Source organism: Crocuta crocuta, unplaced genomic scaffold (assembly GCF_008692635.1).
Source record: "Crocuta crocuta isolate KB4526 unplaced genomic scaffold, BGI_CrCroc_1.0 scaffold116, whole genome shotgun sequence".
Lineage (NCBI taxonomy): Eukaryota > Metazoa > Chordata > Mammalia > Carnivora > Hyaenidae > Crocuta > Crocuta crocuta.
In genome coordinates this window covers 2,874,558-2,901,824 of record NW_027531562.1, presented here as the reverse complement: position 1 = coordinate 2,901,824, position 27,267 = coordinate 2,874,558, and the positions used below count along the sequence as shown (strand labels likewise).

Below are 27,267 nucleotides of genomic sequence, written 5' to 3'. Positions count from 1 at the left end.
ATAAAAATATTAAAAAAAATAAAAATAAAAATTTAATAAAAAAAATAAGATATTTAATGTAGAGAACTAGTTATAAAGATATTAGAAGAGCTAAAACTGGGGATGGTGACTCAACTCAGAGATTACCAACTGTGTGGTGCCACTACATGTTAAGGACACTGGAGATGAGAACTAGTGCTTCTAAGTAGAACCTGGAATCACAGCAGGTGCCACCCCCTGGGAACTGGGACCATGGAGGGGCAGTGTATTATGTTATGTGTATTATGGCACCTAGGGCTGCCATAACTACTCATCATAAACTGAATGGCTTTAAATAACAGAAATTCATTCCATTACAATTTGGGGTCCTGACATCTGAAATCAAGGTATCAGTGGTGTCATGCTCCATCTGAAAAGTCAGAGGAAGAATTCTTTTTGCTTCTACCTAGCTTCTGTGGTTAACTACAAGCTGTGACATTGCTTGATTTGTTGCTGCTTCACTCCAGTTTCTGCCTCCACCTTCACATAGGCATCTTCCCTCTGTGTGTCTGTCTCCTCTGAGTCTTGAAAAATTACAAATTTTTAAAAAGGAATTATAGGGGCCCCTGGGTGGCTCAATTGGTTAAGCATCTGACTTCGGTTCAGGTCATGATCTCACAGTTGGTGGGTTCGAGCCCCACGTCAGGCTCTGTGCTAACAGCTCAGAGCCTGGAGCCTGCTTCGGATTCTGTGTCCCCCACTCTCTTTGACCCTCCCCTGCTCACGCTGTCTCTCTCTCAGGAATAAATAAAAACATTAAAAAAAATTTTTTTTTAATAAAAAGGAATTATATAACAAGTTCTTTACTGCATTTTATTCCTGTAGTTAATTCAAGAATTCTAGGAACATATACCAGCATGTTTACACAATCAAAGCCAAAAGCAAATAATGCAGATAATTTCAGTGGCGAAGATAAACTGAAGGATACTTAAGCAGAATATCTCACATGGTTAAAAGATTAAAGTTTCTCTGGTTAAAGTAAGTAATCAATTGTTTTCAAATGAGTTCTGCAACCTGTCTGGGTGGCTACTATACTAGTTCAGCAATGCTGATGAACTCAAGTCAAAGAGTTAAAATCTTAGTATGACAACAAACTAAGGAGCACAGCATGATAGTAAAACATACTGATATGAATGCTTTAGATATCGGAAAGCTTTGTGAAGCCTGAGACCTTCTAAAAGTGTGACAGCACTTTGGAAACTATATACATAAAAGAGTAGATATTACCATTAATATTTTTGGAGGTTGTTTACTTATATTTAATTTATATGCATATTTGGGTTACCCACATAATTTTAAAATAAAGACATACATACCTAAATCTTACCAACAAAGAAATCTTTTAATGCAGCTCTAAAATAAAGAAGGCGCATAAAAACCCTTTTACCTAAAGAAGACTTATCTATGACAAATTTTATTAAATGAGATTAAAGAGGAAGAAAGACACATGGTAAATTACTTAAGGACTAAATGCAACTTCAATGCATTGCTGTGAAAAAACTTGCTCTAAAATTTGAGTGCCTCTCAAATTTCAATATACATTAACAGGGATTGTAAAAACATAGAAAACAGATTGCTGGGCTCTACTCCCAGAATTCTGGTTAAGCGGATTTGGGATGGGGCCAAATAATTTGCATTTCTAACAAGTTCTCAGTAAGGTGGATATTGCTAGTTTGGGGACCTAAGTTGAAAACCATTGTTCTAAACCAGTAACATAATTGCTAGCGACTACCTTGTAGCAGGTTTAAGACATTATATGTTAACTTCAAAATTTCACTTTAAAAACTCATGTTTAAATGGAAGACTCAAAATGAAAACAATTTTTTGAGGGGTTTTGTTGGTTAAGAATCTAACTTTGGCTCAGGTAATGATCTCATGCTTCGTGAGCTTGAGTCCTGTGTCAGGCTTGCTGCTGTCACTGCAGAGCCTGGTTCAGATCCTCTATCCCCACCTCTCTCTGTGCACTCTCCACCCCCTGCTTGTGCTCTCTCAAAAATAAATAAACATTTAAAAAATTATCTGGGGTGCCTGGGTGGCTCAGTTGGTTGAGTGCCAACTCTTGAGCATATGACTCTTGATTTTGACTCAGGTCGTGATCTTGCAGTTCGTTGAGACTGAGCCCTAAGTCAGGCTCCATGCTGATGGTATGGGGCCTGCTTCTGATTCTCTCTTTCCTTCTTTCTCTGTCCCTTCCCCACACATGTGCCCTCTCTCTCAAAATAAATAAATGAACTTAAAATAATTATTTTAAAAAATTATTTGAGCTGGAGATAATGTTGATAAAAAGAATTACCTGGAGTCAACTCTTCTCTGCTATCCTTAGCAAGCATAACAGCATGTTCTGAAACTTCAGCTGCTTCTCGCTGTACAAGCTGACGTAAACAAGCCAGTACTGCTCTTCTCAGTAACAAATAGGGACTACAAAGATTCACCTGAAAAATACCAGTTGGGAAATGAAAGAGCTGAAATTCTTGGTGGCATTCACAATAAGTCTAACAGACATTCACTGGATCCCTCCTGATTCTGTCCAGCCCATCACTGGGCTAGATTCGATTTATTTAAAATACAGAAACTTCTTTAAATTATTCTAGTACATATTTTTTATTATAGTTTAGAAATAAATGGCTTAAAGAATAATACATGTACTTGATTATGAAATATTCATAAACACATTCAAGCAGAAGCCTTTGGACAGTGTTAGAAGACACAAAATTTGTATAAATAAAACCAGTTTTGAGATAAAAGAAATATAACTAAGAAAGACTTTATTTGTAGCTTATACATTTGCACTGTATAAGCTCAATATTATAATGCAATGATATAAAGTTTTATCCTACTCTAAGTAGAAATTTATATAGATCCATATAAGCAGTATAACACACTGGTTAAAAGGGAGGCTCTGGAGTCAAACTGCCTCAGTTTGAGTCCCAGATCCGCCATTTATTAGCTGTGTGACCTTGGGCAAGTTATTTAACCTCTCCGTGGCTTAGTTTCCTTATTTGTAAAATGGAAATAATGCTACCCTGATCTTATGGGGCTGCTGCAAAGTTAACACAGAGAAACATGCAAAAGGGCTTAGCATAGTGTCTGGCAAAAGTAAGTGCTCAAAAAATGTTAGTTACTAACTATTATTAAAAGTCTCTAGTATTTTAGTCAGATGCCAAAGTAAGTAAATGCATTTTCAAATAAAGGCAGAAAAGAGTTTTACTCAGGAAACATATTCACCAAAAATGCTCTCTAGAGAACACATTATAGACAACAGGTTTACATATATGTATATCTACTTGTCTATATGGACATACATACAGGTACATAGATGTGTATGTATCTTAGAGATATAGAGTATTTCTGCTCAAAATGACAGACTCCCTCCACATATTTTTCTTAGAAGTATCTGAACAATGTAAACCTCAACAGGTTGTGTCTACTGAAGGTAAATGATATGACTGTGATATACCTTAAATGAACAACCAAAAAAGTCAAAAGTTTCTGGATACAAATTCTTTCTAAGTGATTCATAAGTAAAATAAAGTCTAGAGATTTTGAAATTTATTTTTTTCTAACTGTGAAAACAAAGACCAGTAAAGTGTGGCTTATGACAATGAATATGTGTTTTACACTGTTGATTTTCCAAGCAAAATTTGAGGAAAAAAGGCATATTTCTTACAGTGATCTTTATTTAGATATAGTGTATGTGGGAAAAAACAGGACTGAGGTAGGTAACTTTGTTTACAAGAGGAGAGGATAAATTCTGAGAAAAAGAGTAGGTGGTGACAGCTGGTGTTTGACACATAAAAAATACATGCAAAGAGAGTGAAACCCTAAATTTTATCAGAAGCCAAAGGCAGAACAGGTTTGTGAATATATCATCAGTGAAACACACAGATGGGAATGGCTTTATAAATATCTTTTATTATACCCTCAAGACATATCATGAACTCAAAAGTCAAAAGGGGAATGCCATTCACAAAGTCTCAAGTTAATGTCATTCCAATCATGTTAAAGAGCCACCATTAGAAACTAGTACCTAGGATAATAAAGGAGCTAAAATGTAAAAAGATTAAGTTTATTCATGCCCAAGTTTATGGCTGTATTTTACAACAATGGCAAAAAAGCATTCTACAAGGCAATTTTAAAGAAAAGTTCATGAATCTACTAGTTATTTCACTGGAGTTTTACAAGCTTGTAATACAAGGCAAGTGCAGCATTTATTCAGGCTGGTCAAACAGTCTTTTAGAGAAAGCATGCTTATAATAGTACTCTTTACTTGTTTGGTAGAAAAAAAATTGAAGGCGGTCACACAAAGCAAAACAGAACATTTAATATCTCCATGTCATTCTCCAGCATTTATATTGGGAAGAGAAATAGAGTTACGGCAAACAAACCAAGCAGGCAAAATATAGAAATTAAGTCAAACCGTAATTATAATTCCTTTCTGAAATGAATATATTAAATCAAAATGATGCAAAATTAAGTGCAAGGAATGAAGGCACTGGCTGGAGAAGGTTAGGGAGGATCTGTTTACACTGGTATTAAATAAACACCATGTAACATGCTACACATACTGGACTTTGCATTAATGGTTAGCTTAAACAAAGAGATGCAGGGGAAAACAAGAACATCTACAACCAAAGTAACGCCACAAAGAAACAGCACTGCAAACCTCAAAAAAAGTTAGGAATTGAGGGTGAGGGACCTACCAACACAGAATTATCCAACAAGATCTCCTGCACAAAAACAAATGACAGACTGGTCATGACAAAACCAAAAGATAAATACTAGGATGACTTTGACAACAGTCAGCTAAGCATTAAAATATAAATGTTGATAGATCTATCATTCAAACTGGCTTAGCTTCAACTTTAAAAATATGCCATGAATACTTCATTTTCTAACTTAAAATAGGAGTTGAGCTAAGATCTTGGAAATAGTCAACTCAAGATGTAAAGACATAAAATACACAATAACTTAAAAATGTACATTTATGTAATTAGGTTTTCCTTTGGAACCTCTCATTAAGCCTCAGTAACAAAGCCAGATTAAACAGAGTGTTAAAAGAGTGATCTGGATTGCATTCATATCAACAGGTGTCCAGCAAGGGACAAAGTTAATGGTTTACTTCATCACAAGTTAATTACAGATTTTTTTTATTCTTGGAAGCCAACTTTTAAAATTGAGAGTATTCAGAATTGCTAGTGTAGCTAAGACCAAGTTCAGAATGGAAGTTAAAAGGCATGCATTTAGAAGAAAACCCTTTCAGTAAGAGTCTTTCTTAAAGATGAAATACTTTCTGAATATTCAGGGAGTTTCAATTAATATGAAAACACTTCATGTTAAATAATTAAATTCTTTGTATAAAAGAAAATCTGATCATAAAGTTGTTAAACAGGAAAGCAAAAGCAATTTTCTTACTATAGGAAATACTCTAAATTTAATAAATTCAATCTAATAAATTTAGAAAAAAAGCTTACTAAAAAAGATGAAATTAATAAACTATAGTAATAGCAATTTTTAAATGATTTCTGGATAAGAAAAAAATCATTTTTCTACTTAAATATTAGGGGTAACATGAATAAGATTTGTTAATTATTAATTTTGATTTTCTCAACTGCTCTGAATATTCTTAAAAGAAACACCCAATAGTAATCTCTATTCTTTATATTTAAGCTTTCTCGGGCTAGGAAAATAAGAGTAACAAATTTCATCAGTTCTAATTCATTGAAAGTTAGTAGCAAGTTTTGCTCTTTATTTCTCAATAAACTTAATATAATGGACAGTGAAAGTCTGACCAACTTGCAGAAGAGTGGCTATTTTTCAATAATTGATTTTGAGGATGGTTCTTTGAATAGAGAATATTCCTAGGGAAAAGTCATTGAGTAGTAAAGATAAAATCCCTTTTCCAGTAAGTGCTATTTTCTATAATATGTATTTAACCCAGACAGGAACCAAATTTCTATCAGAAAAGTCAGTCACATCCTCTTTTTAAGAGTCTTACATAACTGTGACTACAAAAATCACTATGAAGAATAACATAATGTATATTTAAGTTATATGTTAAGAAAATAAAAACTACTATATATTGAGTGGTTATTAAGTGCCTAAGACATGTGCCTTAATCAAAACTACAAAGCCAGTGAGAAATAAAGAAATAGAAACTGAACAAGGAGATCAGAAACCTGGATTCTAGGGGTGCGTGGGTGGCTCAGTTGGTTGAGCGTCTGACTTCAGCTCAGGTCATGATCTCACCGTTCGTGAGTTCTATCCCAACACTGAGTCCTGTGCTGACAGCCTGGAGACTGAGGCCTACTTTAGATTCTGTGTCTCCCTCTCTCTCTGCCCCTTCCCTGCTCATACTCTGTCTCTTTTTCAAAAATAAACATTAGAAAAAATTTAAAAAAAAAAAAAAAAAAACCACACACAAAAAGAAACCTGGATTCTAGACTTAGAGCTGCCACTACATCTAGATATGTTACCTGGGACAAATTATTTGACTTTTTGGTCCTTGGTTTATCTTTTTTATTGAAAAGATTGGTTTTAATGACATCTCAAGTTCTTTCAAGGTCTAAAATGCTGCATATCCTGCCTTTAGCTTGTAAATGAAAGGTCTGTCTAAAGTAATGATTCTCAACTGTCATGTTACTAATGGGAGTGTGTTGTAAACATTTTAGGGGCAGAAAGTATAAAAGCAATGGTGTCAAGTTTTTATTCCAAATGTGACACAATTTTTAAGGCAAGTCTAGATAGAAACTGCTGATACTCAAGGTAAATCTTAAAACCATTGATGATTATGAATCATTTTATCAGAACTTTTAGCATTCATCTTGCATTATTTATTAAACATATTATTATTACCCAGATATTGATGCATATGCCACTAGAATATTAAGGAAAAATGTTATCTGCCCATCTAGGGTGGAGAGAACTTTATATATATAATTATTTGGAACAAAGGAAAGAAAAAAAAAAGACATTGTCACATACATTTTTGCATTTATACAGTACCCAGGACATTTAAGCACCCAATATATGTTTACTGACTAACGAATAAACATTCCATATGGTAAGTTCAACATTAACAGAACAAAACTGAATCAATATATGAGAGGTTTGAGATGTGATTATATGAAATTTGGCCCTACCCCCTAAAAAAACTAGAACTGAGAGAAAACAGTTATTGTACACAGACTAGAGAATTTTAAAAATAAATCTAAGTTTCCAATGTAAGGACTCACTTATAATTTTATACTCACACAGAGGCAGCTGACCAAGCTAGACAGGTTGACATGTCTTGGAGCGAACATATGAAGCTGCTGAAGGCAAGAGATGGCCTGAGCTTGAACAAGGCAGTCTGGGTTATCTTGCATCACTGCACAACCCAAAAGACAGGTAGTCCTTAAGGTGGAAATGGAAGTACTATTACCTAAAATGAAAGCAGAAATCTTTGAATAATTGGTCTATGAAATCACTCCTCTTTAAACATATACTATTTATTTATTTTAACCAAGTTTAAACTTAAGGATCTGTGAAGTAAATTTCTTCTACAAAAACAGGGATAAACTAGGTGACAGATTTTTGGGTTATATTAGTTATTCCTACTCTGAAAAATTTATGTCAAAACAAATCATCAGGCAAATAAGAACCTAAGCCTATCTGTAGGCCATACCAAAATTTCACAAAAAGTGAACTTAAAAATGGCTAATGAACTTAGCCTTGCTTAAATTAGTTGAGTTTCTTTCAAATATTAAAATCATTTATGGACTTTACAGTTGAAAAGTTCAGTTTATCTGAGTTTGGGGACTTAGTCATTTACTTCTTAGAAGAGAAGAGTTCTTTATTCTTTACACTATTCCACTTGATATCTATCACTTTAATTGTTAGGGAAAGCATATTAAAAATATAACTAATCTTTCTAATATGATACTTTTCAAGGTAAGAGAAATCAGACAAAATGGCATTTCACAAAATATACTGATCACCTACTAGGTGCCAATCATAAAGGCTTTTCAACTTTTCCCCCATTTGATAGAGAAGGAAACCAAGGACCAAGGACAAAGATTTTCCAAAGGTCACCCAATTAACTAGTGGTGGAATGGGGAGTCTCAGTGGCACAGTCAGTTAAACACCTGACTCTTGATTTTGGCTCAGGTCATGATTTCAAGGTTCGTGAGACTGAGCCATGTGCTGAGCTTTGCACTGAAATCACGGAGCCTGCTTGGGGTTTTCTCTCTCTCTTTGTCAAGAATAAATAAACAAATTTAAAAAAAAAGTGGTGGAGCTTACATTAAACTTCCTACTTTTTATGTTATTTTTTTTTTATGTCAGCATGCAGGAGTCAAAATCTTTTCCTGAGGTGACTCAACATTCTGCCCATGTATTTGCATAGAATCCTGCTAAACTTTACTTCACTGATAAGTATTTGAGTCAGTAATAAGAAATGAATTCATTTTCACATGTATATTTTTAAATCAAAACATCACAAAATGAGTTATGCATACCCTGTAGTTCTGGACCCAATGTAGTAATAAGGGCATTCAAACAGCGACCAAGACTTTGGTGAACTTCAGCATGAGTAGGAGGCACATTTAACAATAACATTATAATAAGAGAAAGCGTGGGTTCCACATGCATATGATAGAGTGGGCCAGCAGAATCAATTATCAGTGATAGTGAATGTAGTGCCCAGGTCTGTGAAGACAGAGAAGAACAATTTAAAACGCTACAGCGGCATTAAGAAATATAAAACACAATGTATTGTTCTTTGGAAGTGATAAAGTAACAACAAAGTATAGTATTTGTGTGCTATCATAACTAATCTGTAAAGAGAAACAGGAAATATAATGTTTATAAAAAATTTCTTTCAAATATCCAGTAAAAAACCCTGACAGATAATCATCTAATTTCAAATGGTAATCTTAAATTCATCTCAGCACTAAGAATTCCATGATAATGTCTGGTTCTTTTACTAAGAACTTGAACTAAATCTAGTTTACTGAAAAGCATTTTTTGTTTAATCTATGTGGAGAACAAAAATTCAAGTTTTTAAAAGATTCAACAAGATTTACAATTACATGCAGTAATATGCACAAGTCTCTTGAACATAATGTTGAAGAAAGCCAGACATAAAAAAGTACATACCACATGATTCCAATGATATAAAGTATAAAAGCAGGCAAAATTAATATATGATGTTGCAAATTAGGATAGTGGTTATCCTTGGTAGGACAAGTAGTAACTAGAAGAGAACACGCAGAGAGCATTTGGGGTATTGATAATGTTCTATTTCCTGATCTAGGTGCTGGTTACATGGTGCATTTAGTTTGTATACTTTATTCACAGAGGTGCACACTTATGATAAGTGCACTTTTATAAACATAGAAAAACAAATACATGTATAAAATAAGTGTATATAATGTATATATAAATATTTATATATTAAATAACCAAAATGCCTTTGAGACAAATCTGCCCTGCCACGTTTTTATAAATAAAAGCTTTACTGAAACACAGTCGTGCTCATTCATTTACATATTATTTACGGTTGCTATTGCTACAGTGGCAGAATTGAGCAGCTGACAGAGACTGTATGACATGTAATGTGTACATAATTTACTATACGGCTCTTAAAATATGTCTGTCAACGCTGGTTTAAATAAAACAAGAGTCTACCTGTACCTCAGAATAAGGTTGTCTTTGGAGACAGGGCCTTTAAAGAAGTTAAAATGAGGCTATTAGAGCAAGCCCTAATCCAATGTGACTAGTGTCCTTCTAAGAGATAAAATTTGGGCAGAGTGATGCTAGAGATGTGCATGTACAAAGCAAAAACCATGTGAAGACACAATGAGAAGGTGACCAACTGCAAGCCTAGGAAAGAGGGCTCAGAAGAAACCAAACTGGCTGACACTCTGATCTTGGACTTCCAGCCTCCAGAATCATGAGAAAACAAATTTCTGTTTTTTAAGCCAACAATGAATGAATGAAGGAATGAAATAAGACTGGTCATATACTGATAACCAAGCAGTCAGATAGTTGATGGGTATAACAGATTCCTTATTGTATACACTTTACTTCTATGTATGTTTGAAGTATATAAAAATTCTTCCCATTAGGAAATTCTGAAAGTTTTATCCCTCTTATCAATGAATGTATAAGAAAGCTTATAGTACTATACATTCTACAAAAATAAACTGTTATGTGAGACATAGCAGTAATCAAGAAGAGTCAGATTTAATGACACTGGAAGCCACTAAAAGCATTTAAATTAATCAACTGAAAAAAAATATTCAATATAAATATAACTGCATTCACAAGAGACTTCTTGAAGGGGAAGAAGAGAAATATAATAAAAGAGAAGCAAAGGAGGATGAAAGAATGGAACACCTTATAAGTTAAATCAATCAACTACTGGATGATAATGATGATAAAGAGACTGTTAGTAATATGGTAGTAATTCAAAGAAGGAAAGCTAACCGCGGATTAGGGATGTTGAAATCTGACAAGGTGGTGGTTAAATTGGATTTCAGAATGCTAGAAAATTTGGATTATCAGATAGGAATAGAAGGGAAAAGGCAATAGGAAAATATAAATGCAGATATGAGAACGGCATGAGTGGGATGAGAACAGGCAGGTCAGTTATAAGAGAAGTCAGTACTTTGGGGTAATAGATGAGGTTCCTGGGTCAGGTGATAGGACTTGGATGAGAAGGTGATTTAGGAAGCAATAAGCAGTTTCCCCTGCTTTCTGATGGGGAAGTAGCAAGATGAAAGTCTTTCAGGAAAACAAATGTGGCTTCATATCTAGGGCGTTGAAAAGAACCTAAAAATATTACTATAGTAATTAAGAATACACAAGGGGGACAGAGAAGGAGAGTAAAAGAACAGGAAGAGTAACAGTCATTCAAGATTTGATTAAGATATCAAGAGAATGGGGGCGCCTGGGTGGCTTAGTCGGTTAAGCATCCGACTTTCGCTTAGGTCATGATCTCGCGGTTCGTGGGTTCAAGCCCCGCGTCGGGCTCTGTGCTGACTGCCAGCTCAGAGCCTGGAGCCTGTTTCAGTCTGTCACTCCCTCTCTCTCTGACCCTCCCCTGCTCACGCTGTCTCTCTCTCTCTCTCTCCTAGAAATAAATAAAACATTAAAAAAAAAATTTAAAAAAAGATATCAAGAGAATGATTTTAACTGAAGTGGGTAAGATGTGTACAATATTATGATTAAGAGCATGGGTTTGGAGCTCATGACTTGTGTTCTTGAACTGATTAGATGATTTTTTAGCTTTCAGCTGTGAGCATGTTACTTAGCTTCTTTAAGCTCCAGTTTTCTTTTTGTATAAGGGGAATATACACCCTAGATTACTGTGAGGCTTACATATGTTAATACATTCTTAGAAGAATGTATTATACAGAATACAATGAAGAATATAATACAATGCTTGGTACCCATTAAGCTGTCCAAAATGGTAATATAATTAAGATGGAAGGAAGATCTATCTTCAGAAAAAGAATTTGACTTTAGAAACTGTGAGTGCAAAGTAATGACAGTAAGATTTAAGTAAGACTTGGATTTGAAAAATCCATCCAGGTTAACAATGGCTTGGACATTTACTCTGTGTGTGTGTGTGTGTGTGTGTGTGTGTATGCGCGCATGTGCATTATTTACAAATTACCAGTGGCTTATAAAAACCTAATCTTCATTATCTACAAATCATGAATTTCAAGAAGGTATCACATGGAGTATTTACCTGCACATCAGGAGAAGTACTGTCCTGAGACAAAGCGTAAAGGATTCCAACACAAGAATTCAAATGTTGAGAAGAACTTATTCCTCCTAAGTATCTGTGTAAGGATCCCAAAGCCAATGAGTATCCTGTTCTGGTAACCACATCCCTTGCTGATTTCAGTCTGTAATTATGGAAATAAATAATAACCACTGAACAAAACTAATGTACGTACATTGTCACTTAGGTAAAACTTTTTGTATGAATAGCTGCAAAATTCAAAAATATATTTACTGTTACTGATAAAAACATTTTTGAAATAACCTGAAATATATCTTAAAAAGAAAAACATTTTAAATAAAAATGTCTTCATATTATTAAAGATTTAAGTATGAATAATTTCAATATTTTTCAGAGATACACACACTAAATTCATAAAACAAGCATTATTACTTTATTGTTGTTACTTTTTTTTAATGTTATTTTTTTTTTAATTTATTTCTGAGAGAGAGAGACAGTGTGAGCAGGGGAGGGCCAGAGAGAGAGGGAGACATAGAATCTGAAACAGGCTCCAGGCTCTGAGCTAGCTGCCAGTACAGAGCCTGACGCAGGGCTTGAACCCACAAACCGTGAAATCATGACCTGAGCCGAAGTTGGACGCTTAACGAGTAAGCCACCTAGGTGCCCTTGTTAAGTTACTTTTTAAAAGTTGAAGTATAACCAACATACAAAACCCTATTAGTTTCAAGCATACATTGTAGTGATTTGACATTTTGATACACTATGAAATGATCACAATAAGTCTAGTTACCGTGTGTTACTGTACACATTTTCATCAATATTATTGACTATATTCTATATGTTATACATTAGAACCCCATGACTTATTTATTTTATAACTGGAAATCCGGACCTCTTAATTCCCTTCACCTATTTGTCCCTTTTCCCCTGCTTCTTGTCACCAAGAGTTTATTTCCTGTATCTATGATTTAATTTGTTTATTCTTTTCTTTTCACAAGTGAAATCATATGGTACTGGTCTTTCTTGGTCTTATTTCACTGAGCATAATATCCTCTAGGTCCATCCATGTTGTTGCAAATGGCAAGATTTCTATCTTTTTAATACCTGAGTAATATTACAAACACACACACCAATCTTCTTTATCCATTCATTTATTAATAGACACAGGTTGCTTTCATATTTTGGCTATTGTAAATAATGCCGCAATGAACACAGACTTGCATATAGCTCTTTGTATAGCATGATTTTTTTTTAACATTTATTTATTTTTGAGACAGAGAGAGAGAGTGAGAGAGAGAGAGAACATGAGCAGGGAGGGGAGGGGGAAAGGGAGACACAGAATCCAAAGCAGGCTCCACGCTTGGAGCTGTCAGCACAGAGCCCGATGTGGGGCTCAAACCCACAGACCACCAGATCATGACCTGAGCTAAAGTCAGGCACTCAATCAACTGAGCCACCCAGGCAGCCTGCAGATAGTTCTTTGAATTGATGTCTTCATTTCCTTTGAATAATTACCCAGAAGCGGAATTGCTGGATTGTGTGGTATTTCTATTTTTAATTTTTTGAGGAACTTCTATACTATTTTCCATAGTGATTGTACCAATCTATTCCCATCAACAGTGTATCAAGGTTCCCTTTTCTGCATATCCTCAACACCTGTTACCGTCTTTTGGCTACTAGCCAATTAGACAAGTGTGAGGTGAAATCTCAATGTGGTTTTGATTTGCATGTTCCTTATGATTAATCATATTGAGAATCTCTTGATGTGCCTATTGGCCATCTGTATGCCTTCTTTGGGAAAAAGTTTAATCAAGTCCTCTTGCCCATTTTTTTTTTTAAATATATTTTTTAAATGTTTTATTTATTTCTAGGAGAGAGAGAGAGACACAGCGTGAGCAGGGGAGGGTCAGAGAGAGAGGGAGTCACAGACTGAAACAGGCTCCAGGCTCTGAGCTGGCAGTCAGCACATAGCCTGACGCGGGGCCCGAACCCACGAACCGCGAGATCATGACCTAAGCGAAAGCTGGACACTTAACCGACTAAGCCACCCAGGCGCCCCCCCATTTTTAAATCAGGTTGTTTTTCAACATTAAATTGTAGAAGTCCTTTATATATTTTAGATATTAACCTCTTACTGAATATATGATTTGCAAATATCTTCCTCCATTTATTAGATTCCCTTTTTTTTGTTGATGGTTCCCTTCATTGTACAAAAACTTCTTAGTATAATGTAATTCCATTTGTTTATTTTAGCTTTTATTGAGATTTCCTGAGGAAACTGATCTTCTTCCCCCCAAATATTGTTAAGACTAATGTTTTCTTCTAGGAGTTTTATGATTTTAGGTTTTACTTCAAGTCTTTCATCCACTTTGAATTTATTTTTGTAAACAATGTAAGATAGTGGTCCAGTTTCAATTTTTTGAATGTAGCTATCTTGTTTTCCCAACACCACTTATTAAACATTATTGTCTTTTCTTATAATTGGCTATATAGGCACGGGTTTATTTCTAGGGCTCTCTATTCCATCATGCTGATCTGTGTATTTGTTTTTGTGTCAGTAACATACTGTTTTAATTACTATAGCTTTGTAGTACAGTTTGATATCAGGGAGCAAACCTCCAGGTTTGTTCTTTCTTAAGACTGCTTTGGCTATTTGGGATCTTTTGCAGCTCCATACAAATTTCAGGATTTTTTTGTTTTAGTACTATGAAAAATGTCATTGGTATTTTGATAGGGATTGCACTGAATCTGTTGACTGCTTTGGGTAGTATGGATATCTTAACAAAGTAAATCTTACAATCCATGAGCATGGTGTGTGTGTGTGTATAAATGCACATATATGGAATGCTTCATGAATTTGCAGATCATCCTTGGGGAGTATGGTATATCTTTTCATTTATTTGTGTTATTTTCAATTTCTTTCAACAATGTCTTACAGTTTTCAGGGTACAGGTCATTCACTTCCTTGGTTACATTTATTCTTAGGTATTTTATTTTTACTGACAATAGTAATTGGGTTTGTTTCTTAATCTCTTACTGGCAACTCGTTATTACTGTATAGAAACTGATTTCTATATGTTAGTTTTGTATACTCTGACTTTAGTGAATACATTTAATTCTAATAGTTTTTGAGTCTTTAGAGTTTTTTCTGTACAGTGTCATGTCATCTGCAAACAGTGACCGTCTTTCTTCTTCTTTCCAATCTGGATGCCTCTTACTTTTTTTTCCTTGTCTAATTGTGTGGCTAAGACTTCCAAAACTAAGGTGAAAAGAGTGGAGAGTGGGCATCCTTGTTTGTTTCTTATCTTAGAGCAAAAGCTTTTACCTTTTTACCATTGTGTATGTCAGCTGTCAGTTTGTCACATGTGGCCTTTTTAATACTGAGGTATGTTCTTTCCATGCCCACTTTGTTGAGAGCATCATTAAGTTGCATTTTAAAATGCACATTGCGGGCGCCTGGGTGGCTCAGTCAGTTAAGTGTCCGATTTCGGCTCAGGTCATGACCTCACGGTTCATAGGTTCAAGCCCCGCGTCGGGCTCTGTGCTGACAGCTAGCTCAGAGCCTGGAGCCTGCTTCGGATTCTATGTCTCCCTCTCTCTGACCCTTCCTTGCTTATGCTATCTCTCTCTCTCAAAAATAAATAAAACATTTAAAAAATAAATAAATAAATAAATAAAATGCACATTGCTGAGACACTTTATTTCCATATAAAGAGTTTCAGGGTACCTGGGTGGCTCAGTCAGTTAAGACTCTGATTCTTGGAGCACCTGTGTGGCTTAGTCGGTTGAGCGTCTGACTTCGGCTCAGGTCATGATCTCACGGTTCGTGGGTTCAAGCCCCGCATCGGGATCTGTGCTGACAGCCAGCTCAGAGCCTGGAGGCTGTTTCAGATTCTGTGTCTCTCTCTCTCTCTGACCCTCCCTTGCTCACGCTGTCTCTCTCTCTCTCAGAAAAGAAAAAAAAAAAGACTCTGATTCTTTATTTTGGCTGAAGTCACGATCTTATGGTTTGGGAGACTGATTCCCATGTTTGGTTCTGTGCTGACAGCATGGAGCCTGCTTAGGATACTCTCTCTTCCTCTCTCTGCCCTTTCCCTGCACATGTGTGCTATGTCTCNAAAAAAAAAAAAAAAAAAAAGAACTTTGATTTTAAAATTCAATATAACAAGAAAAATAAATACTTACTAGTTTTATTATGTATTATCTGCTAATTTAAGTGTTATACATTTAGTCCTTTATTTATTTAAAAAATATTTAAGAAATCTCTATACCCAACATGGGGCCTGAACTCACAACCCCAAGATCAAGAGCCACATGCTCCTCTGAATGAGCTAGCCAGCTCTATGTTTAGCCCTTCTAAAAAATTTATTTATCTATTGATTTATTTTTAAGAGAGAGAGAGAGAGAAAGAGAAAGAGTATGCATGCATGTGAGCAAGTAGGGGAAGGGTGCTGTCAGTGCAAAGCCTGACAGGGGGCTTGATCCCACAACTCTGGAATCATGACCTGAGCTGAAATCAAGAGTCAGATGCTTAATCAACTGCGCTACCCAGGCGTCCCTACATTTAGTCTTCCCAACAACTTTGAGATTTATAGTATGATCAGTTATTTTTTATAGATGAAAACAAAATGATATCCAAAGTAACTCTTAACAAAGTAACCAACTATTACATGGAAGAATAGAATTTGAACCAAGTTAGTAATCTAACTTTTTTTTTTATTATTTTTTTTAATGTTTTATTTCTAGGAGAGAGAGAGAAAGAGAGACAGCATGAGCAGGGGAGGGTCAGAGACAGAGGGTGTCACAGACTCTGAAAAAGCCTCCAGGCTCTGAGCTGGCAGTCAGCACAGAGCCCGACGCAGGGCTTGAACCCACGAACCGTGAGATCATGACCCGAGCGAAAGTCGGACACTTAACCGACTAAGCCACCCAGGTGCCCCATTAGTAATCTAACTTTAAACTTCAAGCTCTTGACCAAATCAGACACACATATTCAGCAGACTGGAAGGTGAAAGTGCTACTTGCATACTACTACCACTATGAATATAACTTTATATACCTATGTTACTAATATAACCCTGAACTTTTATTTGTATTGGTTTGATTTTTTCTTATTACTTTGATATTTATTATCGCATTTACCTTAACATTGTTAAGCAGGTAGTGCAGTATTAATAACCGTCTATTTGAAATAGAGGTAAATGAGCTGAGAGATGTGCTTTCTGGTCATGATCTCAGAGCTAGCAAAAATGAAAACATAGTTTGTTTCCTGATGATGAAAACCTACAGCCTTTACTCTTTCCAGCAGATTGTTATTACTACCTATTATCTATATTTTACATGATAAAATTCCATACGTTTCTTAGTTTGTAGTCCATTCTACCGATGGCCAATTATACCACTCACATAGTGATCTTTCTCTTATTATCTAAAAACTAAAGCCAAATAATAGTTTTATATTCCAAGATGAGCAAAGGGGAGGCTCTCCTTCATATCAAAGTATCCATATTTATCAATTTTTTTGAGTAATTCCCAGAATGAAATTTCACTAGTTCCAAAAAATCAACAAGCTATACCCAGTTTTGACATATAGTCTCTGAGTATTAAATAAGGAATTCACTTACTTGTCAAAGCTAACTTGAGCTAACGCAGCAGTAAAAGCTCCATCATCAACCACTTGGGCTAATCTAGCCCATGCCTCTGCAGCAGCGCATCTCAAGAGGGGGTTGGGACTTTCTAGGGCTCCCATCACCAATGCCACGGCAGTTCTTCTCATTTCTTCTGGACCCAAATTTCCCTTGGAACCAGCTAAGTACTGAAATATGTAAAGAACAATTTAAATTTACAACTGTAATAAATTTTCTAATCCAGTTTGGAATGTATATTCTGGCTGACCAAACATGTTCATACTTGGATTACTATAAACATAAACATACACACAGACGCATATATAATTTGATTTTTCACAGAAAGTTCTTCAGAATTAAAAAAAATTTTTTTAATGTTCAATTATTCTTGAGAGAGAGAGAGAGTGAGTGAACATGAGTGGGGGAGGGGCAGAGAGAAAGACACACAGAATCTGATGCAGGCTCCAGGCTCCAAACTGTCAGCACAGAGCCTGATACGGGGCTCAACCCAAGAATGGTGAGATCATGACCTGAACTGAAGTCAGATGCTTAACCAACTGAGACATCCAGGCACCCTAGAAAATTCTTCATAATTTTAGACTTCTAGGCAAACAGTTATTTGTCACGATAGTATATATGTATTCAGAAGAACAGCAACAGCAATTTCCATAAAATAACCAATGAAGCATATTATATTTTAGTTAGAAACATTTAAGTCATAAATGTAACAACAAGCCAGATTTGGCCCAGATGTCATAGTCTGCCAATCCCAGATCTAGGTTTTTTAGGCTGAGTAGGTTAAAGCATGGCTCTAAGCCAAGATGATAGGTTAAATTCTAACCAACAACTTTTACACAGAGAAAAAGTAAAAGAGGAATTACAAATACTGAAACATTTTCATCAGGAGATTAAGAAAAAAGGGAGAAAAAATGAGTAGCAGTTCTTTAAAGACACCTTCCTCAACGTACTTAGTTGAACATACTTAGGAAAAAAAAAATCAAGCAAACATCTGAATTTAAAAACAAACAAACAGAATTACCTTCAAGAAACTAGACAGTGAAGAAACAACATGTAACTGAACTACTTGTTGACGAGCTCCTTTTGTGTGCTTTATACTGTCCAAAAGTTGTTCCAGTATAAGAAGCCTAAAATCAGAAACAAGATTTAATAGCAAATAGTTAAGACAGGAGGTTTGTTAATTAAGTAAGCCAAAGGGCACATCTGAGTATTTACTGCTAATTTGTTTTGTTGCATTATTTTGTGGGAACTGCTAAAATGAGATAAACTATTGATGTACACTCTTAAACATTTTAGGAAAAGAAAATATATCATAAAAAATACAAATATATTTTGGTTATGTGTCATTCTGACAGTGGGGGAGAAGCATTATTATTATGGTTTTTAAGTGTTTATTTATTTTTGAGAGAGTGCACGGCAGTATGTGCTAAGGGGAAGGGGCAGAGAGGGGACAGAGGATCTGAAGCAGACTGTGCTGACAGCAGATAGCCCAAAGTCACGAACTGCAAGGTCCTGACCTGAGGGGAAGCCCTATGCTTAATCAACTGACCCATCCAGGTGCCCAGGGGGAAAAGCATTATCATGTAAAAAAAAAAACCAAAAAACCAAAAAAACAGAAGTATCACTTAGTAACTATTTACCTGGGAAAATTCTGCCATCTCACTATTTTCTAAACAAAGGATAATCTTTTTCTTTTCTTTATTTAAGTAAACTCTATGCCCAACATGGGCTCAAATCCATAATCCCAAGATCAAGAGCTGCATGCTCTACTCACCATGCCAGCCAGGTGCCCCTAAATAACAGATATCTTAAAAGTTACCTGCAGCTGAGCATCTGACCCTTGATATCAGCTCAGGTCATGGTCCCTGGGTCCTGGAATGGAGCCCTGCAACCCAACTCCACACTGTGTGTGGAGCCTGCTTAAGATTCATTCTTGCATGTGCTCTTTCTCTTTCTCTCTCAAAAATAAGTTACCTGTAATAACCTTTTTGTTCTTAATAGGACTTAATTAGATTAAAATACATTGCTTCATTTCAAAGGTAGCACCAACTTATGTCATCTATAGTTAATGACAACTAACACAGCCCTTTCACCCCCCACTATACTTTAAAAATGTACTTGGGATCATACTATATATTAAAATAATTTTAAGTCTTGTATTTCTCATTTAACATTACCTCCTTAGGACTTGTCAAATCATTCTTATTCTTTGGGAACTTTCATGAAGTCAAATTTTACTATGTACATGCATTACAATTTGCTCAATCATTCTCCTGATGGAGAGAGCCATTTTCTAATTTTCACAATTCTAACTATGATGGAAATATACATTTTTGGGTCTGGGGTTGAATGTGTCCATTAGCTATTTATGTAGCTTCTGTGAATTGTTTTAGATGCCCTTACAGCACAGAGTTTTTCTTTATTTTATTTGCTATTTTTAAATTGAAAGTACAGTTGACATATGATGTATTAATTTCAGCGTGTAACAAAGTGATTTAACATTCATATACATTATGAAGTAATTACCACAGTAAGTCTGGTTACCATCTGTCACCATACAAAATTATTACAATATTACTGACTATATTCCCTATGCTTTATTTTTGTTCCCATGCTTTACTTATTTTATAACTGGAAGTTCAGAGCTCTTAATCCCTTCACCTATTTTTGCCCATCCTGTGCCATTCCCTCCCCTGTGGCTATCATCAGTTTGTCCTCAGTATATCTGTATGCATTTGAAGTTCATTTATTAATTTAAACAGAGAGAACACAAACAGGAGAGTTGGGGGGGAGAGAGAAAAAGAAAGAGAGGGAGAGAGAGAAATAGAGAGAGGGAGAGAAACCCAAGCAGGATGCGGGGTTCAATCTTACAAACCGAGAGATCATGACTTGAGCCAAAATCAAGAGTCAGATGGGTAATCAACTGAGTCACCCAGGTGCCTCTATTCTCAGTATTTATGAATGTGTTTCTGTTTTGTTCTGTTTTATTTTTTAGATTCCACATAGAAGCACCACAGGGCTTTTAAATCCTTATGATGAGATTAAAGACAGGTAAGCAAAAACTAAACCACCCCAATTTTACACTTTTATTTCCAAGGTTTAAAAATAAAAACACTGCTTCTAGGGAGCCTGGGTGGCTCAGTTAAGCATCCAACTTCAGCTCAGCTCATGATCTCACAGTTCGTAATTTGAGTCCCACATTGGGCTCTGTGCTGACAGCTCAGAGCCTGGAGCCTGCTTTGAGTTCTATGTCTCCCTCTCTCTCTGCCCCTCCACTGGATAACCATATGGTCAAACTCACAAATTTAAAAACTTAAAATGTCATTATTAGATCATATCCTCATTATCTGTTATCAATGGAATTATATCATACTGAAATTACTAAGAATGCCTAAGGTTACAGCCTGAGAAATTTGTTATATTGTAATAAAATTTGACCTGTATATGGGACTGCCAGAGCCTCCCATTTTTTCTCCACCCTTTATCACCAAATGCTGACAGAGATATCAACAAAACATTCTGAATCTTCAGGAAGATGGAGATGACTTGTTTTTAGTAATACTGAATTAGTATGCTTAAGGAGTATTGATTATAACATACAATTATTAGTTTGGAATGAAATCAGACGCTAAAACAAAGATTTGGGTCTAGAGAAATTAAAAATACATAATCAACAGAGTAAACAGCAAGACGTAACTTCTTATAAAATGCTGATCTAATATGCTTTCAGGGAGGGTGTATATGGTGAAAATTTCTAGCATTGTTAACTAAAACTGTGCTTTTCTTTTCTCTCCATCAACTCACAATCTATATCATTTTACAGCATTTATAGCAGTGGTTCTCATCTTGGCTGCAAGTCACAATCACCTAAGAAGTTTTTAAAAATTTTAATATCCAACATATATGCTTACCATACTATTATTAAGCTTTATTTGAGAGAGAGAGAGAGACAGAGAGACAGAAAATCCCACGCATGCTCCACACTGTTGGCACAGAGCCTGATGTGGGGCTCAGTCTTAACGAACTGTGAGACTGTGACCTGAGTGAAAACTAAGAATTAGAAGCTTAAGAGATTGAGAAATCCTGGTGCCCCACATACCATACTATTAAATCAGAATCTACAATTTAAAAAGTTGTCCATATGACTGCAATGTATTGTCAAGGGCAGAACAATTTTCAGGTGAATTAAGTAATTCATTCTTTGCATGTAGGTACAAAATGTTTGAAAGTAACCACAAAAAGGGATGCCTGGGTGGCTCAGTCGGTTAGGTGCCTAACTTTGGTTTAGGCTCAGGTCATGATCTCAGTTTGTGAGTTCAGGCCCCACATCAGGCTCCACGCTGACAGTATAGAGCCGGTTTCGGATTCTCTCTCCATGCCCTTCTCACTCTGTCTCTCTCTCAAAACTAAATAAAAATTAAAAACAACAACAAAAACCAGAAAGTAACCACAAATAACACAAGCACAAGATCAATCATGGTTCTTTTCTGTATAAAATTATCTTAACATTCTAGAACTTTAATCATTTTAGTCCTTTAGAATTATCAATGCAAAGTTTTCTTACTTTTTAAAAAAAAATTTTTTTTAATGTTTTATTTATTTCTAGGAGAGAGAGAGACAGCATGAGCAGGGGAGGGTCAGAGAGAGAGGGGGTCACAGATTGAAACAGACTCCAGGCTCTGAGCTGGCTGTCAGCACAGAGCCCGATGCGGGGCTCGAACCCACAAACTGCGAGATCATGACCTGAGGTGAAGGAAGTTGGACACTTAACCGACTGAGCTACCCAGGAGCCTCAAGGGTCTGCATTTAAAAAAAAAAGTTTTTTTTAATTTTTTTTAATGTTTTTTATTTATTTCTAGGAGAGAGAGAGAGACAGCGTGAGCAGGAGAGGGTCAGAGAGAGAAGGAGTCAGAGACTCTGAAAAAGGCTTCAGGCTCTGAGCTGGCAGTCAGCACAGAGCCGGACGCGGGGCTCGAACCCACGAACCGCGAGATCATGACCTAAGCGAAAGTCGGACGCTTATCCGACTAAGCCACCCAGGCGCGCCCCCAAAAAATTTTTTTTAATGTTTTATTTCTGAGAGAGAGAGAGAGAGAGAGAGAGACAGTGTGAACAGGGGAGGGTCAGAGAGAGAGGGATTCACAGACTCGGAAACAGGCGCCAGGCTCTGAGCTGGCTGTCAGCACAGAGCCCAACGCAGCTTGAACCTACGAACCATGAGATCATGACCTGAGCCGAAGTTGGACACCCAACCAGCTGAAGCACCCAGGCGCCCCAGGGTGCCATTTTTAATACGTGTCATATCTAGGATAACAGGAAATTAGAAACTTAACTTTCCTATTTAAGTAGCTTCTCTCTTCTGGTCCTCTAATGACACCCAATGGAGACTGCTAATAGCTGCTTATGACCCACTTTTTTATCTGGGATCCTGCTAGACCAATTCCTTTAAAAATCTCCAAAGTACTGCCTACTATATATATANCACGAATCGCGAGATCATGACCTAAGCGAAAGTCGGATGCTTAATCGACTAAGCCACCCAGGCGCCCCTGCCTACTATATTTTTTAATGTTTATTTATTTTGAGAGAGAGAGAGAGAGAAAGAGAGAGAGAAAGGGAGACAGAGGATCTGAAGTGGGCTCTGTGCTGAAAGCAGAGAGATTGATGCGGGGCTCAAACTCATGAACTGTGAGATCATAACCTGAGCTAAAGTCGGATGCTTAACCAACTGAGTCACCCAGGCACCCCTGCCTACTGTGTTTTACTCAGTTAGACTCTAAACACAGTATGCTTTGTTTTTCCAGGTCTCAATATGTTTATTATATCAAACAAAACCTCCCCTCCCTTAAATATATATTCATTTTATATATATTATTTTAGTCCAGGTGAGGTTAAAGAAACTTAGCATAAAGTTAATTAAATTTTAAACAGCGGAAGTGAAAAACCATTTTCCTAAACTATAACTGGGCAATAACGCTAAAAAAAAAAAATCCAAAACCCAAAAAACATTTCTAAGAGTGTAATAAAAGCAATTTTTTATTTTTATTAAAAATATTTTTTAATGTTTATTCTTAAGAGAAAGAGAGAGAGATACAAAGCATGAGTGGGGAAGGGACAGAGAGAGGGAGACACAGAATTCAAAGCACGCTCCAGGCTCTGAGCTCTCAGCACAGAGCCTGATGCGGGGCTTGAACCCACAAACCGTGAGACCATGACCTGAGCCAAAGTCGGACGCTTAACCGACTGAGCCACCCAGGTGCCCCTTTATTAAAAATATTTTTTAATGTTTATTCTTAAGAGAAAGAGAGAGAGATACAAAGCATGAGTGGGGAAGGGACAGAGAGAGGGAGACACAGAATTCAAAGCACGCTCCAGGCTCTGAGCTCTCAGCACAGAGCCTGATGTGGGGCTCAAACTCACAAACCACAAGATCCTGACCTGAGCTGAAGCCAGATGCTTAACCAACTGAGCCACCCAACTGAGCCTGGTGGAGAGCCACCAGGCACACTATAAAATCAATTTTTTAAAAGGAAAGTATGGAAGGAGTATATTCTTTTCTTTTTCACTTTTGTCTTAGATCTATCAAAAAGAGTTAGTGGAGCCATTTAAGAAGAACATGCTTAATTTAAATATTTTACCTACAAGTTTCATCACTGTAGTTACTATTACAGTAATCCAAATTAATTATTTTAAATTGTATGCTCTATAAAACGGTACAGTTACAGACTAGTTGAACTCCCATCCTATCAATTCTTCTCTAAATATTCCAGATACTGTGATTTTCCTCTCATCTTTTAGTGCTATGGCATTCATTTATAATTTAGTCATAAGTTATCTAAAATACCATAATTTTATGGTTATAGAGAGCTAAAGGCTACAAATAAACTTGGGAAAAACATGTTTTGAAATTTAAGTTCTGAAAAGACACCTCAAAGTGTGTGTGTGTATATGTGTCTATCTTACAATAGTGAGCAAATACCACCATCATTTCAGATAAAATGACATGAGGCTATTAAAACTCAACATAAATTTTATTCACTTTTCTATCCACTGAAAGTAAAATATCCAACGACCTATTTCAAAAATGTGTTGTTAGGTTCACATAACACAGTTCACATAGTTGGTAGTGCATGTGACTCTTGATCTTGGGGTCATGAGTTTAAGCCCCATGTTGGGCCTAAAGCTTACTTTAAATAAGAAAACAAACAAACACACAAAACCCAAAAATGTAATGCTGACAAGATTCAAAAATTTTGTGTCTGTCAAAGAGAGGAAATTCTCTACCTAATCAGTATTCTCTGGAAAACATAACTAGATAAAAATGATATAAAAGCTATAATCTAGTTACATGTATTATTTTTGGTTTAGCATGCCAGAAGCAGAAAGAAAGAAAGAGCGAGTGGGAGGGAGTGGGGTGAGGGAGAGAGAAAGAGAGAAAAGGGAAGGAAGTAGAGTATATGAATAAAAGAGGATAGTAACTAATTTGTAAATTGTTAAACAGCATAGCCTACGGGAGAAATTCATGTCCCATTTAGTATCTCAAAGAATTTCCTGAATACTAGATACAAGTGGTGTTTTTTGATCAACAAGAAAGGTATTACTTCAGTTATCAGTTAAGAAACTGTCATTTTCAATAAGAAACTATTTATTAGCCTCTGATATTTCAAAACTGAAGTTTACTTTAAGTGGAGAGAAATCTACCAAACTGAAGACTAATCAATTTTAATCTAATTTTTAAAATCCACCAAGCTATAACGGCTTCACAAAACCTCCAAGGTAACAAAGCCTATATGAGACCCAATCTAAGCAGAAAACTAGTGTTCTTTATAACAATAACTCATAAATTTAAAAAAATTTAATTTTTTAAAATAAAAAAAATCTTTATGTTTATTTATTTTTGAGAGGGAGAGAGCACACGTGAGCAGGGAGAAGGCAGAGAGAGAGTGAGAGAAAGAATTTGAAAGAGGCTCCATGCAGACAGCACCATGCAGGGCTCAAGCTCATGAACCATGTGATCATGAACTGAGCCGAAACCAAGAGCCAGATGCTTAACTGAACCACCCAAGTGCTCTTAAATCAAAATACTTGTATCACTGAGTTTTTTTATTTGTATTTTCAGCTAGATGATAAGGTAATTGTTGGTGAAGTATTATATCCACAACAGAGCTTAGCAGTTTTCAATTTAATTGAATTTAAATATTTACTTAATTACTTATTAGGTATTAGCTAGGTGAATTTTTAAACAAGAGCCTTTATCTCATCTCTACTTGTCATCTGTAAGAAATCTTTCATAGTGGGGCGCCTGGGTGGCTTAGTCGGTTAAATGTCTGACTCTTGATTTCGGTTCAGGTCATGATCTCACAGTTTGTGAGATCAAGCCTTGTCCAGCTTTGCTCTGACAGCACAGAACCTGTTTAGGATTCTCTCCCTCCCTCTCTCTCTCTGTCCCTCCCCTGGTCACACGCACATGCACTCTCTTTCTCTCTCTTAAATAAACACTAAAAAAAATCTTACACTAATGAGAACATCTGACAATGTTTGTCTTTCGCACCAGTTCTATTACACATTCACTGAACCAATTAATAATCCTTAAATATATTTCAGGATAAGTGAACAATTTAATTCAGGATAAGTGAACTACTAAAGATGGTTTACCTTTGAGCTTCTCCCACATGAGCACATACAACTCCAAAGAGCTTGATTGCAGAGCTAATAACTGATAGTACTGGAGGTAGGGGCTTAGGCACTGAATCTCCCAATACATCTTTCTCATAAATAGAATAAGGGTCATACTCCAAACTTCCACAAGCAATACCATTACCAAGCAGGAGCTAAAAAAAAAAAAGTATACAAACACACACACATATATTTTATATAATATTAAAATGACTGTTCACAGAATAAATCAACCCAAGGGTCAATGAAAAATGACTATACCTGTTCTTCAATAAATCTATGGTCAGTTTCTTGTAGCAAAGGACTTAATATCACAAGATCATCCCGATGACAGAGGGGTGGAAGTAAAAATGTGGATGCTGCCACCTGTATATCAGAGGCAGTCAAGTCAGCAGCCAGCTCTTTGAGGATGGCACAAAGGTTTCCTGTTGAGTTAGAGAAAACAGCAATTAGCAATTTAGTAAAAGCAGTTAACCAGTTAGAGTACAGGGTTAAAAAAAATCGAAGCAGAGCTTTAATCTACACATCAGCTAACTTTAATCTATCACAGTCAAGGAGGATGTACATCATCCTTGAAAAATGCCCTACAAATGGCTCAACTATGTGCTACTGGTCACAAGGCTAAGAATATAGATACTGAAAAGACATCTCAAAGTATATGTGTATATATTTTGTGATGCTGAATAAATACTACCATCATTTTAAGAAAAATGACATGAAGTACAAAAATAGAATTTAGAAAGATGAATATAAAAGCACACAAATTACATTTGTTTAAAAAAAAAAACAAAGCCTGAAAAATAATTTATGAACATTAGACACATTTTCATTATGGAAAATTTCTAACAGATACAAAAGCAGACATAATATATTATGATACCCCAACTCCCCACCACCTCAGCATCCTGACCAGTTAGATCAATTCTGCTCCACCTATACCTCCATCTACTATCTTACTTCCTTTCATATTATTTTGAAGTAAATCCTAGAAGCATTTCATTTCACCTAATAAATATTTCCTTGTGTATCACTGAAAGTTTAGGACATTTTAAACAATCCTATTATGTTTTTTTTAATGTTTTAAAAACCAATAAACATCAAATATTCACTCTGTTCAAATTTTCAATTGTCATAAATGCCTGTTTTTGTTTGCTTTTGTTTGATTCAAGGTCTAAGTCTATATGTTTCAACTGGTTG

At 35.9% G+C, this 27,267-nt stretch overlaps 1 protein-coding gene across 7 annotated transcripts in view; it reads right to left on the bottom strand.

The window, feature by feature from the left end:
• Positions 1–27,267, bottom strand: part of HEATR5A (HEAT repeat containing 5A) — a 112,347-nt gene that overhangs the window by 38,124 nt on the left and 46,956 nt on the right. For 5 of the 7 annotated variants that reach the window (XM_077772708.1, XM_077772710.1, XM_077772712.1 and 2 more), the window contains 9 exons: positions 26,332–26,495; positions 26,050–26,225; positions 18,416–18,521; positions 17,374–17,564; positions 11,753–11,912; positions 8,514–8,703; positions 7,269–7,438; positions 4,719–4,745; positions 2,312–2,450 (listed from right to left, as the gene is read on the bottom strand). In XM_077772708.1, coding sequence (XP_077628834.1) covers positions 2,312–2,450; positions 4,719–4,745; positions 7,269–7,438; positions 8,514–8,703; positions 11,753–11,912; positions 17,374–17,564; positions 18,416–18,521; positions 26,050–26,225; positions 26,332–26,495 — 1,323 coding nt within the window. The remainder of the gene's footprint in view (positions 1–2,311; positions 2,451–4,718; positions 4,746–7,268; positions 7,439–8,513; positions 8,704–11,752; positions 11,913–17,373; positions 17,565–18,415; positions 18,522–26,049; positions 26,226–26,331; positions 26,496–27,267) is intronic. The other 2 variants (XM_077772711.1, XM_077772714.1) reach the window with 1 other exon arrangement.